General features: G+C 37.2%; 1 protein-coding gene and 1 non-coding gene across 7 annotated transcripts; both read right to left on the bottom strand.

Moving 5' to 3' along the window:
- Positions 1–436: 436 nt before the first annotated feature.
- Positions 437–7,709, bottom strand: LOC103697945 (homogentisate 1,2-dioxygenase-like). 6 transcript variants are annotated; one of them, XM_088709228.2, is made up of 10 exons: positions 7,502–7,689; positions 7,357–7,423; positions 6,965–7,227; positions 6,700–6,787; positions 3,768–3,909; positions 2,912–3,084; positions 2,617–2,792; positions 1,288–1,438; positions 1,095–1,178; positions 437–1,016 (listed from the first exon to the last, which is right to left on the bottom strand). In XM_088709228.2, the coding sequence occupies exons 7-10, from the start codon at positions 2,652–2,654 to the stop codon at positions 930–932; spliced, it is 360 nt and encodes a 119-aa protein (XP_088565354.1). In that variant the 5' UTR covers positions 2,655–2,792; positions 2,912–3,084; positions 3,768–3,909; positions 6,700–6,787; positions 6,965–7,227; positions 7,357–7,423; positions 7,502–7,689; the 3' UTR covers positions 437–929. The 6 variants fall into 6 exon arrangements, with proteins under 6 accessions (XP_088565354.1, XP_088565352.1, XP_088565351.1 ...); XM_088709226.2 differs by lacking the exon at positions 3,768–3,909 and having other exon boundaries at positions 7,502–7,707; XM_088709225.2 differs by lacking the exon at positions 3,768–3,909 and having other exon boundaries at positions 2,912–3,079; positions 7,502–7,706.
- A 50-nt stretch (positions 7,710–7,759) lies between these two features.
- Positions 7,760–7,832, bottom strand: TRNAE-CUC (transfer RNA glutamic acid (anticodon CUC)). The gene has a single exon. It is a non-coding gene; the product is annotated as a tRNA-Glu (tRNA).
- Positions 7,833–18,303: the final 10,471 nt, after the last annotated feature.

Raw genomic sequence — 18,303 nt, forward strand, 5'->3', positions numbered from 1 at the left:
GATATATTTATTTTAAAAAATAAGTAACTAAATTAAATATATTTATTATTTTACAAATTAAAAAATTAAAATATTTTTTTATTTTTAAAAATAGAAAAATGAAACTGAAGTCGAACAACACTTAACCCTCATCGCTCTTATCTCTATTGCTGATATAATAGGCAACAAATATTGACATGGCATTCCAAGAATCGTCCAACCAGAGCGAACACTGCCACCCCATGTATTGTACCACTCCGTGACTACAAGAAAGAACTAAGAGCAAGGAATTGACCACATCAAACCAACTTATCTTCATAGATAATTTGCTTTATCAATCACACTATGTTTGCCAAGAAGAGAATTTAGTAACTTGATTCTTAATAAAAGAATATACCTTAGACAACTACAGCTCAATTAGATTCATACATAACCCCTCTCATCAAACCAAGTTCCAAACACCGAGAATCAGTACGAACATAAAATATAAATAGAACTTAATATCAATAGCATATTCTAGTCAGCGAGGAAATAAAGATCTTAAATTGGGGGTATTGCACAACAGTTCGAACAGATAATCTCATGGATGTTGAATCAAAACTATTTTAGATGCAACATCTTGGTTGTCAGAAAGATCTGGTGCTTAATTCAATATGAGATACTTCACTGTGCGCATTTTCTTTTATATTACGGATCTATTTTCTATGGACATTATTTTGCTGGGACATGTACAACATGACTGCTTGAATAATTCAGTAACGGGAAGCACATCAATCATTGCTTCCATGATCATGCACTGCATTATCTCCAAGCAGAACTTCTCCGCTGCTTGGACTGCCACTTCCATTTACTGCTTGTTTCACATTGCATGAAAAGTGCGACCTCAGTCCAATCCAGCACTGGTAGTACTCAGCATCGACATTTGGAGACTCAGGTGCCCATGAGCAGACTCAAGGGATAAGGGAAGACTCAAACATGAAGGCCATTGTACCACTTATTCTAAATGGCTCAAAATCCTCACCACTAGCTATCGTTGCCTGTCATGTAAGTCAAACAGAGAAAAATGAAAAGCAAGAAGATGAAATGAGAAGCCTAGAAGCACAAGCAGATGTTACCTCATATGTCCTTGCATCGGGTCCATGTGGTGTCATGCAGCTATGTAGGCTAGCAGCTCCAGGAAGAAATCCATCAGCTTTAGCCTACAGCAAGGCCAATTTTAGCAACTTTGTCCTCTATATTACCAAAAGAATAAAATTTCATTTCATTAAATGGAAATTATAGAACTTTACAAAGTAATAACTCATATACCCCATAAATTAAATCCATAAATTCACTCATACAATTGCGATGGTAATAAGGAGGGTGAAAGGTATGCTCGGCAACCAACCATCGAGGTGGGAAGATCACAAAATCAAGCAGTGCAACACCAGGCTTACCAGACAGGGTCGTCAGTACTGCACTGCAGTATATCAATAAAAGGTTAATGCAACAAACAGTATGAACCAAATTTGATACTCTTAATATTCAGCCACATAAAATGGGCATACGAACATAGCATGGAGTCAAGCTACCTAAGTTTATTGAAGGGTCCCCATGGTCGACTAAAACGGTATTATATGGGCAAAATTTACTCAGCCTATACTAGAAAAGGAGCAGCAGGAGTTAATAATAAGAAAAATATGGGGGGAAATACTACAGATAGATGACATATAAATTGCTGATAAAAGATGTCTACAAATGAGTTTTTTTTTGAGAGAGAGAAAGAGAGAGAGGAAAATGTCAATGAATTAAATATCAAAAATGAATATAGAACTACAAGTGCAGGTGATCAAATGTGTGCACAGGCAGAGAGGCAGAAAGCATAACAAAAGCATGCCATTTTATCATGAGACCGTACTAATTTTTTTGACAGTGGCTTCCTTCTTAGCCATTCAATCCTATCAACATTACACCGACTAGACACATTTTTCTGTCTAATAAAAAGTTTCAGATTATAGTATGTAATTATTAGTCATTTCATACATAATCAGAACATCCTTATTTATTCCTCAAGTTATCTGATAATATTTCTAACATAACAAAGAAATAAATCAAGACTATGCCTTGGCCATCCATTCTAAATAAATATTATGACTTAAAATCTCGGTCGCATGTTATGATATGTTATCAAATATTTTTCCCAGCATAATTGTAATCATCTCTTGATCTTTTTGCTGCTTGTTTTATATCTTTCCATAAATTGCTTAAGCATGTAACTTCCCAAATGGCCGATATTTATAGGATAAAAGCTAAATTGGTTCTTAAAGACTGTTTCCATTATTCTCTCCAATTCATAAAGTCCTAAAGAAGCTTAAGTTACTGATAGTTGATGAAATTTTTGCATCCGTTCATTAAATTAATTTGTGATGCTATACTATACTACGGCATTCTTCATACTTCAAAGAAGCTGCTGAATAAGCTACTGAAACAAATTATTTTCCCATCATCTTCTAGGTTCACTTCAACAGACATGAATTTAACATAAAATACCGGATGGATAAACGGACCAATTCGATGAAGAAAATTCTCCTGATTTTGAACTTTTAGAAAAGCATAAATAATAATTACCATACAGCACGCATAAAAGGCAGTAAATACCTCATATGGTAGATAATTTCCATGCCAAGCAACCACATTAAATGGAGAAAAATCTTGTTTTGCAGTAAACAATTCACCACCAAACTTTTGCACAATCATGTACCCTGAATGGAAACTTTCTTCAAACCAAGCTGTGGGAACAAGAAAATCCCTAGGAGAAACCAGACCGTTGGCACCTAAAAAACATCCAAGCATCAACTATAAATTAGAGTTTCATAGACAACTGAGGTACAATACAGAAAGGATCAAGATGCCTCAAATATCTCTTACACTAAAATGGACATCAAAGCTATACCTATCAGGCCAAGCTCAGGAAGTTGAAAATGGGTGCCAAAAACTTCAGCAACATAACCACGTGATGGGCCATCAGGCAACTTAATAGCAAAATGAAATCCTTGCAGGAGAACTACCATTTCACCAGGAGATACTTGCAATTTTCCGCATTCAGTTGTGATCAACAACCCTGGGCTTGATAAGAAGAAAACACAAGGTGTAAGAAACAAGAAACTGGTATAAGAACAAAGAAATAAATTTGAGGATTTAAATCAGTCAGATCAGTAAGAATAGTTGTATGATAATTTGGCAACTGTACTCATCATGAAGAAACAAAACAGGTGCAGCTTCTATTTCAATGGTTTTTTATGGTGCAGCCACTTTGATGCACAACTGAAGTAAACTTGGATCGGACTATTAAATAACATGCAAAAGTGGGCAATTGTCCATATATATAATAAACAAGCAATCCAAGGTATCAAGATATCAGTATGAATGAATGGTAGCGTATATGTATGGTAAGATGCACTAGACTTTGTATTTACAAAACTATCCAAGTTTTGGGAAGTTGATAAACCTTTAACATGGTATCAACTTTTGATAGCACAACTAATGTGATCTACTAAAGCAAAGAGAAATCAAATATTAAATAAATTTCATAATTTCCTTCACTTGGCCAACGAAGAAACGCAGGTATAGCTTCTTAAGAAGACCAAAATGTCAAAATAGTTAGGAAGTAGACAATTGCTTTGATAAAACATAATAACCAAGATTTTTCGGATTCAAGTTGGTTAGTTCAGAGGACACATTGCTAACTATTAAAATCCAATAATCCTCCACTACACTGCCAATCAGGACTTTAACATCATAATACATACTCTGGTCTAGGGAATCATAAGGTAACTGCTTATTTGGAATTTTTTCCGCTGCCAATGCTTCTTGTTGCATCCCTCCAGTTGTTATTTGTCTAAAATGAAGCCATCATTATTCAATAAGCATGTTGTTAGATGCTTATGGAAACTGTCAAGAGTGTCAATATCAGATACTGACAAGGAGTTAGTTCTGTAGATCTTCACATAGAGGAATCAAGGGCAATGTTATATATAAATGCAATATAAAGTGCATTTGATTTCTAAACATACGTCTTAATGATTTGACTTAATAGCCTGAAGAACCCAAAATTTGTCAAGGATATTAATGCAAAAGGCTCACATCAATTGCTTTATTTATTATTTTGCATAAACTATTTTCAGTGCCATTAAAAAGAATAAACAAAGGCACGTCATAATGATATGAATATTCTGGAGTAAGTAATCAGTTTATCAATGTGGTTTCCAAGGAACAAAAGAGAAAAAAAAGTAATAAAGAGAGTAAATGACAATGATTGGAATAATCAAATTAGATGATATGATGCATTTGAAAAAACTGGAGTGGCTACATGTAAAAGTAGATTCTCCAGGGCCAGTCTCATATGAGTTCCTAGAGATGTGCTGATATGTCTATAGTCAATAGGTCTCTATAGCTGAGATAATGTATCTCAATAATATATGACATGATTAAGGATCCATTTCCATTTGGTTACGAAAATCTATATAGATAACAATGGTTTCCCCACGCAGGGGATCTATATAGAATTTGCCAAAAAAGGAAGTAGAAAAATTATGGAAACTATAAAGAAAGACAGATGTCAATCCCATAACCTGTTGTATTGGAGGAAATTAAAGAATGCTGCTACAAATCTAAGCTTGGGAAAGATGGCACATTATAAGAAATTAATATCAATAATGAACAAAAGGTAAGGTACAACACAGAACAGCATTGAATGACTGCAGCTACAATCTCTAGTTATAATAGTAGTTTATTTGCGAGCATAGACACATCAATGGAGATGCATGGAAGGCAGATTCCTAAATCATGAGCTAAGAGCATTCTATGCAGAAGACATGGGATCTTCAAGGCAAATGAAGTGCCTAAGCAGCAGTAGGCATGAACAAATTAGATACAGAATCATTGATGACCAATAATGCTTTTCATTTCTCACTTTTTTTTTTGGTACACAGTGGGGCTTAGAGCCCCAAAAACTCACATTAAAGTTTCAAGACAATCTGCCTGCAATGACATTGTGGATTCCGGATTTGTTTCATGCTTCAGTTAATAGGTATTTCTGTTACTGTGGTACTCAAGCAATAAGAACAGAACTGCAGAAGTAGTTTAGATATCATCTCCTATTGGTGACTGCTCACAGTTTGTCTTCTGAAACACTTACTACTCACAGGTTCTTATCATAAAATCCCAAACCAAAAGTCACATTCACAGGAGCAGCCACTCTTACAATATCTGAGGTACTAATAGCAACACTGTATATGAACAATAGATGATCCAAAGGGGAAGCACCAGGAAGTCAAAAAAGAGCAACCTAAGATCAAAGTACTCAGAGAACAATTCCTTTCTGAGGAACTATTAAAGCAACCCTATCCTATGCACTATAAGGGGACTCAATTCACTCTTAAGGATGGCATATATGGGCTTTCTCTTGCAAGCCACAGTTAAACCCTCCAAACATATCTCATTTTGCCACCTGAGGCAATTCGTGACAGTAGCAGCAATCATGAAAGAAATCTTTGTGATGATAGTAGTGACCATGACCATCATCCAGTTGATTGTGTCCTGGAACAATATAAATTACAAGCTTTTGATAAGGTGCAAATATTGGAAAAGATGGAGGGGAACAACTCAATTGTGATTGATCTGATGGAAGCTAACTTAGAGAGAGAAATAAAGCTGCCCCAAGCGCTAAGGATCGACAAACATCAATTTGAAAGTACTTTAATCATGGAAGATTTGATCAATGATGAAATGCACAGAGGATACGATCAAGGGTATTCAAATATTGATGGAAGTTATGGTCGTGATGGATATTATTGAGAAACCAATTATCTGAGAGAGGGGGCATATTCCAATGATGATCATGATTGAACTTCAACAATATGGAAATCATTATCATCAACCATCTTGAATATCCAACAATTCCATCACTGATTTCACATACAAAAGCAAATATAAGTGCTTCTCATTATGCCATTTGATTGCAGAAAATCTTTGTTATAGATCAACCTTGAGAACGAAGTTGATTTCAAGGGAGGGCAATGACATGACACCTAATATCATAAAGAAACCCCAACCGGCTTCTTATTTATTTTCTATTTTTCATTTTATTTGATTTTCCTTGTACTTTTAGGATTGAGTTTTTGGTGATAGTCAAGGCATAGGAGTATACAAATATGTAAGCTCCTTGGGCCTAGAGATTCAAGCATTGGATTAATAAAATTTGCCTGTTGGCTTTGGAGGTTTTGATCCCCTCACAATGGTTGTGCAATCTTTCTTCTACTCTTTTCTTCTATTTTCTCTATTTTTCTGCTGAAAATACCATTGATAGGAACTGGGATCCAATCAATTATTGAGCAACAATTCAGTAACAATCCATTGTTCTAGGTAAGCCCTAGCTTATCTAGCAGTAAGATACCCCCTCTAGGAGGAAGTAGTTGTAATCAATTGTATATGAGGAAAGATATCAATCTATTGGAAAATAAAGAAGGAAATCAGTTTTATCGTATTCCACTGAATGATTTCATGTCCCAGCAGTATCTAAAACAATATTACTAAAAGAAGCTATATCAAATATTCACAACCCATAGAAATACAAAACATCCCTGACTCACAAAAATCCAGAAAAATAACAAACCACGGCAATATGGACTTGACTCAGATAAAAGTAAATCACGGACGTGTACTTAGAGAGACACAACTCACCGGAGTCAAACAAGCGATCTAGACATTTACCAGCTGCCTCCCCGTCAGCATAGGCAACTTCTGAGCCAAGAATTGACGGCGATCATGTCTGCAAACGCAATAAGTTCAGATCTAACACTCCAAGAAATCTAAGACATCATTCTTTTAAAAAAAAAGGAAAGAACTTAAAACATCTCAAAGAAACTGCTTGCAGCAATTAAAGCGGCAATCTGATTACTTTCACCTAAGAAAAAATAGAGAAAAAGAAACGCAACAAATCGCTTACCTCTTTAACCACAATGAGCTCACCAGTTCCACCAGAAGTTGATTCTGGTTTATCTGGACACGTCAAATAGACTCTCGGGTAACGCGATATAAAGTAACAAGAAATGATTTAGGTTTATCAGTTTAGCATCATTGCAATCAGAAAGAAGGCGTTAAAGAAAGAACTAGAAATACCAACTCCAACTCATTTAGAAGCTGGTAGCTGACCATGGCCAGTTCCAGAGATTTGCTATGAGAATCTGAAAGATCGCATGAAACGTTCTCCTTCTCGGACGAGGAAAAAGGAACTTAATTAGATTCTTGGAATCACAGAAAAATGGGATTCGACTGTAAAATCTTAGGGTTTGTCGGTTAATAGGAGACGGATGAGAAGGGAGGGGAAAGAGATGGCACCAAGGAGGAGAGGAAGGGAACTCGGACGCAAGAGAAGCGAACCGGACGTCTTCCAAGAACGAGAGCCCTGCGAAGAAAAGGGAAGACGAAGGTATCAGCGGGCAAGAAAACAGAGAGGGAGACGTGAAGAAGGGGGAGGGATTACGGTCGTCGTGGATATTGCGGGCGTCCTCCATGCCGGCGCCGTCGAGAATGGCCGTGCAGTTCTCTTCGATCTCTCTGCTGCTTATATCCTAGGGTTCTCCATCGCCGATTCCGAGACGGAGGAGAAGAGGGTGGTTGGACGAGAGAGAATGATATAAGGGTGGACGAATAACAAGAAGAGTGTTCTCCATCGCCCGCTCTGAGGCGGAGGAGGGGGTATGGACGAGAGAGAAGAATAAAAAGGTAAAAAGAAAACAAATTCCGTTGCCGGGACTCGAACCCGGGTCTCTCGGGTGAGAGCCGAGTATCCTAACCAACTAGACTACAACGGATATGCCAAAAGTCTCGGACTTAACTAATATATTCCTAATTTTCAACATAGTCGATTTAAATTTGCAATTATATGAGATGATTGATACCCAAAATGGACGACAAAAGATCTCTTTTTCTTGCACTGTTGTTCCTGAAGGTTCTTACTGTGTAAAAGTAACAAATACGATTTCTAACCCTCCTTTAATGGGATGGATAGAGATATATAGAAACTAGAGAAAATTTATAAAATATGGTTGATCTGAGATTTTGCTAGGTTATTTAAATTTTATGGAAGCAGCTGCAAATCTCTCTTTTCAGCTACTCATGGCACACATCCATGATCAAACTTATTTTAGGGATCGTTGGTCATGATTCAGATTAAAGAATTAATAAAGAAGTCTAGGCACATAGCAAACAAGCCATGGTGTTTTGTGTTGGTAAAGAAAGGGTAGTGGTTAGTCAATGAGCCATTCAGTGCCTTCAATATGGTAGATGGCTTATACATACATAGTTAACTTTAAATCTTGGAAGACATGACAGGACCTATGGTCACAAGATAGCCATTTGTCAGCTCACTCCTGCATCAACTTTTGTAATGGCCAAACTAGTCCATAATGGATATGGGATCCTCTTGAATCATAGAGGCACCACCTTCAATTACTTGGCATGTGCTAACTAAAGAGAGTGTTTCGGACCATTGTTGTACCAACCTGATAGGATTTTGTGGATAAAGAGAAAAGGAGGGTAAGGGAAATTCAAAACTAGCAAAAGACATTGTCAAAGGATGACTACACCTTTGGATTGATCAATGACTTCAAGAGTATGATCATAAAAGATAGCAGTGATCGGATATGCCGAAAACGACAAACTGTCGTTGATGAATGGAAGGATGATTCATGACAGCAACAAGGATTGGATCACTCACTACATCATTGCAATTGATATCTCTCAAGTGGCATTCCATTGGCTCTTCTTTAGCTGGGCAATCCAGCGTTTTCAGTTACAGTAAGAAGGATCGATCCATGCTACCTCGACAAGTAACAAAATTCAAACCTACCCTAACTCAACTAACCATTAACTTGATTATATGAATAAGAGCAACACAGCCTCTGCTGGATCATGTTTATTGCAACAAGCTGATACAAACATGCACGCATGCATACATATAATTCAATTACAAGTATATAATTACAAATTCAGCTAGATTTAAATTATATTTGCTCAGGCTACCAGCCCGACCGCATTGTGAATCTTGGTCATAGAGTTTCAGCTGCCAAGCCCTGCGGTTCAAACTCGAGCTGATCATAGATCATGTTGGCAAGTTGATCTCCCAACTGGGACCATGGAACATGCCGGTCTAGTCCAATCCATATCAAATAACTGCAGGCTAGCTCATATTGTATCGAGCATGTCAAGATCAACCAAATAAAACCAGCTGCTATAAAGAAAATCCAAAAACCAAAAACACCTGTGGACCTTTTCTTGGGAGAAGCTAGCATTTACACATAAAAGTTCCAAACAAGTATAAAGAACAAAAGATGACTAAAGAAGTAGGTGAATACATCCATAAATCATTGTCTATACTCTATAGCATGCAGCACAAACCTGGGAAGTACCTGAATTATATCACTATCATAACCCTTACCAATTACACCTGAGATTAAACCTGATGCTAGGGCAGACATACAGCACATATATATTGGCTTTATCTACTAAATATCTATTACTGCCCCAGCTAGCCCAAGGACGTATGGATGCTTTGTATTTAGATAATTATATGCTGCAGCACAAATTCAGAGCTACAGTCAGAAACATTAATATGTTTCAGATTCCCTCTAGAAGAAATAGGAGTCCCCTGCGGGAACCAACTATAAGAAACAAGGCTCCAGGAGCAAGTAACACAACAATGTTGGGCTGTTGAAGCTCACACAGGAATGTACTTTTAGTTGAGTGGTAAATTAAAGCTCAAAAAGGGAAAAACCAAACCAAGCCATGTTGAAGTAAAGTGATATCAATGATTGATACAAAACTAGACTTAGGAAACCACCAGGAGATGATACATAGGAGGGCTAACAATGAAATAAATGTGCTCTGATGCAATCCATATGATAGCCTAAAGACGATGATCGGCTGAAAATACATGCATGTAGCTTGAGCTCTAACTCAGCACTTCCTCAAGTCCTCAAGGACATTTATTTTGAGGATGTGTACTGCTGTTCCTATGGCCCGTGTGATTTGAATGTTCTAGTTTACCAAAAATAAATAAATAAGAATTTCAAATAAAGAGCTCAAGGATCCTATAAAGAATAATATTCTTCCCTTCTTCAAACTAAATTCATAGTAGAGAACTTCAATTAGAAAAAGTTAAAAAATTTTCTCTTAAAAAAAATAAAAGAACTAAGAGATGCTTTGAAAGAAGACTACTCGCTTCATTAAATCTCGGGATGTTGTTTGCAAACTTGAATTTGTTAAACCTTCTTGTCAAATATAAGATTTTGCTCATGAAGTATAATTGTAGAGTACAAAATATTCCAAGATGTAATCCTATGGCAATTGAATCACCTCCACATGACATTTCTCTCGCTATTTTAAAATGCTATCATGTTCACGAGTTAAAATTCTCTCGGTTTTAAGGAATACATCTTTTAGTTGTTTTCTTGCGGAGGCCAGCTTTGAACTCTTCTCCTGTGGTCGAAGAAGGAGTGAGACAGTGAGAGATGATGAGGAGTTTGGGAGCCTGGTGGCTGCGCTGACGGTGGTGGCACTGCGGATGTGTGCATGGGCGGCGGGGCTGCATTCTGGTATTCGGGGACTCAGCTGTGGATCCCGGAGACAAGTTTCCGCCATTCGGAAAGGGACTTCTCCAGGGTCTTCCCCACAGGGCGCGGTTCTGCGACGGCAGGCTCGCTGCTGACTTCATTGGTAATTGTTAGTCAAAAACAAGCCTACACCCCTCCCTCCCTCTCTTTCTGCCAATGCTCGATCTTCTTCAAATGGCTCGCCATGCAACACGTTACCGTGTCAAGTCTGTGGTATTAGCTTCGATACCCGAGGGACAATGATACTAACCATGGGGTGGTGGAGCTCATTTGTCGAGTAAAGTTTTTGGGGAGAGGTCTCAAATGTCTCTTAGATGATTCTATTTAAAGAAAGTAATGATGCAAATTAGACTGGTCATATCTGTGGTTAACATGACACTAGTTAGTGTCAATGGAGGAATCAGATCAAGAACCAATCTGTTTGCTTCTATCGTGATGCGGTTGGCTAGGGTCAAATTTTTTTGACTTCGTCTTTAGAATACAGGGGATAGTTTTGATTGCATGAGTATTTCGTCAAGGCAAGAGCAGGGTTGAGAGGGAAGTCAAAAGAGTCGCTCATCTGGTTTGCACATGTTTTACTTTTCCATTCAAACTTATCTCAGATAGTTGGCATCCCCCTCCACGCTAAAGAGATCCTGAATTCAAATCCCAGTGACGGCAAAACAAATAAAAAGTAAGGAAAGTCTCAGCTCCAAGATCATAACTTAATTTGACGGAAATAATTTAAAAAACTTCTCCTCTCTAGTGTTATTTTCTATTCATTTGCTCCAGTTCTTTGTTTTTTTTTTCGGGGACAAAAAGAAAGTATCAGCCAATGATATCTACCATAACCATCCAATGATACATACTTCTTCCCCAGCAGCATATACGCCTATACATTAACATTGGTCTCTAAAGCAATCTATCCAGAACCAGTGGGTTCAGGTTTAGATAAATTATTTCTCTGGCATAAAATGAGAAAGAAAAAGAAATAAGGTTTTCATATATTGTAGAGCATTGTTGCAATGCTTGGCTAAAGTATCATATAGGAACCATATAAGATCTTGGTCTACAGCTATGAATAGCAACATAAGGCTAACTTCTCCCGCTTTTTTTTTTTTTTGTGTGTGTGTGTGTGTGTTTCGGTTACAGAATGTGCTGCTATTTTTCTAGCCGTTAGAATATATAATGCATCATAAGATCTATCTCAGAAGGTTGGTTGGACTTACGAAAGCAGAGCGGACTGCAAAGAATGCCCTCTCTATGGTGAGTGCGGGTTCCAATGATTTCGTCCAAAACTACAATTTGCTATCTAATGGAGGACTAACTTAATCACAGTCATGTCAAAGTATTTTAAGGTTTTTCATCCTAGTTATCTTCATCACATAGTTTATTTCTTACTCTCCGTATCCTCCCCTAACTTTGTCTGATCCATATGAACTTCGGGAGATACATAAACTTGGGGGAACCAGGTTTATGGTGGACGGTTTTCCTCCAATAGGTTGTCTCCCACTTGTTAAAACACTTCTGAACATTGCCCACTGTGTTAGTTGTTAGAATGATGTGGCTATTTCGTTCCACTCGAAGTTAATGGCACAACTGCATGCTCTAAAGGAGACGTTAGGTTTTAGAGCTGCTAATCTAGATATCTATAGAACCATAAATGAGTCTACAGACAACCCCATCAAGCAGGGTTAGTAATGACTCAACTCAATATACTTGTGCTGATCTGTTGGATTGTCAGAGTTTAATTTTCTTAAGATTGTAGGACTTGTAGGGACATCGAGGAGGTGTTGCGGATGAGGGATGGTAGAGATTGGAGAGGCATGTAAAGGTCTACTCACACGTAGAAATCCAAGCAGGTACTTGCATCAGGATGCAGTTCATCTCACCGAAAGAATGTATAAGGTCATTGCAGATGCAGCACTAAGGAATGTTGCCAAGGATGTTTTCGGTTGAGGACAACTTATAATTGCGGTGTGGATGCCATTGCTCCTTCTCTTTTTCTCCTGCTTACTTTTGATGCTTCTAAGATTGCAAGCAGCATCATTATGATACGTAAGCATGTGGAATGGCTAATATTATGTGCACTGTAGCAGCAATAGATTTTACATGCTTAAGTTTGCAAATAACCTTATATCTTGAATCACTTGAATGAAGATTGCATGTGACATTCTATGGAAAATGCTCTTCTTAATCCTCGTTTCTTCCAGTCTCTGACACAGATTAAATTTTAACTTGGATAATGGTGCTAGTGCAATCCAGAATCTTAGAAATGGAAAGAATGAAATATGTTGAAATACTTCATTGAGGTGAAATATGTGCACATCATTATCCATACCTGAACTAGTCCTGCATGATGAACACTTACATCGTTGAATAATCATCTATGAATGTTATAATGTACTAACTATTCACCTATAGAAAGCATTAGGATGGGCTTTACATGTCCTCATAGTTCTATTTATGAAAGTTGTCAATAACTGTTTAATGTGAGTTTCATTTTCGTATAGAATTCCGAAGATTTCACGGACAATGTATGGGATGGTGAGCATTTTCATCCTCACTGTAAATATCTAATTTCACATCTACGATGTGCTTCTTGTGAGTGCATGCCCTTTCCTTTTAATTCTCCAATGTGGTTTTCTTACATGAAGTGGGAGTTTCTCCTCCCCTTTTTTTAAAAAAAAGAAGGGAAAAAATACAATGTTGTTCTCTTTTGGATGTGCATCTTATATGAGGACTTCAGGGCAATGTTCATAAAATTATTATGTATGGTGACTATGGTCACATCAAAAAAAAAAACAGAGACTATGGTCACATCTGATCTCATAGCAAAAAAGTTATTGCGGCTTGTGGTGTCAAACATCTCCCTAGTTTGGGGTAATGTTTCAAAAGATAGATATTTTAGATTATGGTAAACTATGTGCGCTCTCCTACAGTTCGCTGAAGCTTGCACTTATGAGATTTAAGGAGTTAGACAAAGTAAAAAAACATAAATAGGATCAAGATCTACAAGTAACATATTTTATCATGCATGTATGGCTAGCTGCATGGATTGCTTGCAAGTCCAGCTAGTGCAAGTGTACCTTTTCTGTTTCTCACGGTCAATGCATACTCAAAAATATGTCTTCAGCTTCAAGAAGTATCTCAAATAATCAGACATCAAGTTGCAAGAATTGGAGGCAGTAAAGGCATTGAAAATTGTTAACAATGAAGGATCGCTAGAGTTACTGAGCTGTTGTAATTTCAGTTCCATGCAACTCCAATTACTCAACAATTAATGTTAAATCACAAAACAACCATATAGTCTGTTAAGAGATAACAAGATTGACAGATATGTAATCAAAAGTGTATTGAACTTCTTGTAAGTACAAAAATAGCTCTTTCTCCATCTCTCTGCGCGCGCTTTTGTCTGCTATCCGCCTCTGGGTAAGAAAACAAGAACTATCACTAAATTGGCTCTCGTTCATCCTATTTTTTTCGAATGTTAACTGCTTAGTGTAGGTTAGAGTACATAGCCGACACGATCAAGTAAACAATTATCATGAATGTTTTCAGTGAGAAGAAGTTCATTTTTTTCGAAAAAACATATTCAAGGTATGCAGCCAGTATGCTTAAGGTAGGCAATGGTAACCTACATCCCCACATTATATAGCAATTACATGGTACATACATAATCTAATGTTATGAAGTCCTCTGCATGGTAAAGTGTTCCAAGATTCAAAAGCAGAAGAAAATAATTCAAACATAATATCGGGACACTATAACAGATTATGTTAGAACATTTACCTCTTTAAGCTTCTGAGCTTTTCCATCTGTGCTAATAAACAGTTTTCCAACTGTGACTATAGAGAACTTGGCAAACAAAATTCTGTCTCAAATTAATCCTCAGCACTAAGTCGAGTTTAATCATAGAACTCCATAACAATGTTCCACATCCAATTAATGCTCATAGTTATACAAAAAGAGCAGTAACAAACCTAAAATAAACAACAACAATAATAGTTAGCAGGTGGAAAATTAATAGAATATGCTGCAACTTTTGTGTGTGTTGGAACTCCTCTCCTAGCAAGAGACCTCTTTGCTAACCTCTCCCAATTGTGATCTACAATTAAAAGAAAAGAAAAAAAACAGGATGAAAAAGAAGAAGCCAGCGACAAACAACAATTCAATGAAACTAGAATTTAAGAACCTTTTACAAGAAGAATAGGTAACGAAATACCTTTTATATATGATCGGTATATATTTTTCTACATCATTCTACGTTCATCTAATGTGGTTCGGAAGATAGAGTGCGCCGCGAGCAATGTCTCTTTCGTCCATCTCCGGCATATACATGAGAGGATGCGGATGATGATAACCATTGATCAAATCTCCATTGTAGACAGGATAGTTGATCATCTGCTGATGTACCATTGCGGCGACGCCCACGCCTCCTCCGATGTTGCCGTTGTTGTTGTTGTTGATGATGATGTCCTCATGGTTATGGATGAAGTTACCGCCGCCGTTATTGGGATTGTTGCCGTTCGCCGGATGCCGCTCCGGCTGCGGAACAGGCGAATGGTAAGGCGGCGGTAGGGCCAGATGGCTGCAGCGGCCGCAACTTCTGATCACGTCGCGGAGCATGGCGTTCTCATACTTGAGTTGTATGACCTCGTTGTAGCAGCCCTCAGAGGGGTCGACGATTCTCCACTCCGCTTCCCACGTCAAGGTCTCGGCAGCGCGCTCCCGTTCGGGGATGCTGTCGACGGCCTTCAGCATCTTGGTGACGTTGCTGACCCCGAAGACCCTGTGCACCAGGCCAAACTCCCTCGACCTGTTAGCCGGGAAGTAGGAGGCCATCTCGCAGTTCCCGGTGCACTTCTTCCGCTGGTGCTTGCACGCCGCGCACGCCTGGTGGCCGCCGTGGCCAGCACCGGCGCCGGCGACAGGGGCCGGTGCTGGGCCCAGGGGAGGAGCCGGGGGGTGGAGAGGATGGGGGATATTGTTCTGCATCCTGCGAGACTCAATTGAGGGGAATTAGTCTGCTCTGTACTCTATTCAGTTTAAGGAAAGAGCCGGGAGGGAGAGAGGAGACGGCTGAGTCCGTATGGGGTTAGAAGAGGGGGAAGGGGAAGGAAAATATGACGGTTTTATTTGTAACGAAGAAAGTTTAGAAATTGAAGATGAATCCTCTCTTTCATATAGAATTTTGGTGCATGTGGGATTCTTTTTTTAGTGAAAGATCTTGTGGGATTCTTTTTTCAGTGAACGATCTTGTGGGCACGTGGAAGTCCATTAGTGGACTAACCTTTAGTTATTCTAATATATAAGGACTCTTAATTTAGAATTCGAAAATCTAATTTTTATTTATTCGTTTATTTGAAGAAATTGGGTCGAGCAATAATTTTTACAATCTGGGCACGTGGAAGTCCATTAGTGGACTAGCCTTTAGTTACCTAGGGAAGAGTCTAAAATAATACTTTATTCAAGTAGAAATCTTGCAATCCCTCAATACTATATATATCCCTTCAATCTAGGAAAATAAATCCCGTTTATCTAAACTTTCGGAAAAGAATTATTTGCCGCATAAATACTCTTGTAAAACATACTGTAACTTCCAATTTTATTTCTACATGGAATAGGAATATGCTATCCCCACTCTTGTACATGATAGCAAGAAGAGGTCAGATGAAGCCTCCTCTTCCTCTCTACTCTCAACTAGTTGAGAGTCATCCAAAGTTAACTAGATCATCCTAGATATAGCCCGTTACTATAGTAGTATCTTTACCAATCAATGATCCCCAGCAGAGTCTAGCTTCCTCATGACTCTATCCTAATCATTTATTACTCCATCATTAACTCATGAATGGGACCTTCATGGTGAGATCTTAACGTTGATTTAGCTCTCTTTTTCTTTTTAGAATAATTCATGTATAATACTAGAGCATGGTTTTCTTGTTGTTGTTGTATATGACAGGGTTATGATATGTAGGAAAATATACGGACCTCTCTATTTTAGTGCTATTAAGAAAGGACTAAATTTAGGAAATTTTTTACCTATGGACCTCTCTAATCATGGAGAATAAGTTCTAACTAAAAGCAATTTCGAATTTGTATGTATTTTATTTAAAAAAAGTTAGAAAAATTTTACTTATATAAAAATCTAAAACTCGATGAAAAGATATCATGGATATATTAGTAGATATCCAATTATATATTAAGAGAACAGTAGATTATGCCCGGTAGTCCAACCATACAATTTCTTGTTATGTATGGTCAAAACTTAAAGTTTTCCATTAGATCTATTAATTTCTTCTTCTATATACAAGATACCAATAGAGTGATTCAATTAACCAAATCCTTCCATTCCAAGCCGATCCCACTCCTACAAATCCCTCTTGTAGCCCTTTTGCACTACAGACTTTTTTTTTGGGGGTAAATATGAGTGACTTGTTTAACCTCTTTAGCCGGTGGAAACTTTCTATAATCTTGCTTCCTACAAACTAAATTTATTTATCTTCCTAAAAATAAATTATTACTCTTGTTGTTGTTTTGTTGTCGTCGTTGTTGTTGTTGTGAGTATTAGATTTTAGTCAAACATTCAAATAGAAATAGCTCTATACTATGCATTGTAATATCTACATAATGAATTATGTATGACATAAAGAAAAACTCATATTGTATGTATTTTTATTTCCAAGCTCATAGTTTTACTATGGAATGATTGTGGTGGTATATTTGTGTTCTGTATATATAGTCTTGGGTCATATCAAAATCTAAGATAATGAATGTTACAATAGTTTTGATGATCCTACACTACATTATATTCATGATAATGGGGAAAAATATAATGATCATCATAGTCGGTTATTTTGCATTATAATGATCCATTATAATGTGACTAATGACAAGTATCTTCATAAATTTTATTTCCAAATTCATAATTTTGTACTAATTTTCTATCTAGAAGTGATTGTAGAGCCTAAAGATAATAAACTTTTTATTGCATGAACAATGGTTGGGAAAACAATGCTATTTGTCAGTTATTTTTGTTATAATGCCATTATAACATTTATTATAATGATCATTATCTTTAGTAGTTCAAAAGTTGAAATCACACATTCAAGGTAAATAACAGACATTATAACCATTATGAGAATCATAGTTATTTAACTGGAAGTCTACTATAATAAAATAACCCTATTTTTGAAAAGTTGGTCTGCATACTAATATTATACCAATAAATAGAAATAAAAAAATAAATCGTAGTCATGATTATGTTTTTCTTCTTACATGTATATTTGCACATACATTTTCGCTATCTGTAGTAATACCGACCAAGAGGTCAGTGATTTTATTCGGCTCCTTATTAACATAAGCAGCATAGAAACCCCAAAAATATTGAAGTGATATTTTGGTGTCCCACAAAAATATCTCGGATAATTTTAAACCCAATTCCACTTGGAGTGGAATGTAATACTTTGGCAAGCAAATGCGGATCATTTTTTTTATATTTTACGAAGAGTCAAGATGAGATAACTCATAGAAGAAATTAAACCCTACACCAGGTGTGCAGTATCGATAATGTACCATAAGAATAATCTGAGACAAAGTAAGGAAGGCGATAATTCAAGATGAGCCGCATAATGAATGAGATCCACAAGAACAAAATATTTGATTGACGTAATGAACTGCAGACATGGTGCAT

This window comes from Phoenix dactylifera, chromosome 12, assembly GCF_051530095.1.
Source record: "Phoenix dactylifera cultivar Ajwa chromosome 12, Ajwa_hap1_PhDact_Kaust_v1.1, whole genome shotgun sequence".
In the NCBI taxonomy this organism is placed as follows: domain Eukaryota; kingdom Viridiplantae; phylum Streptophyta; class Magnoliopsida; order Arecales; family Arecaceae; genus Phoenix; species Phoenix dactylifera.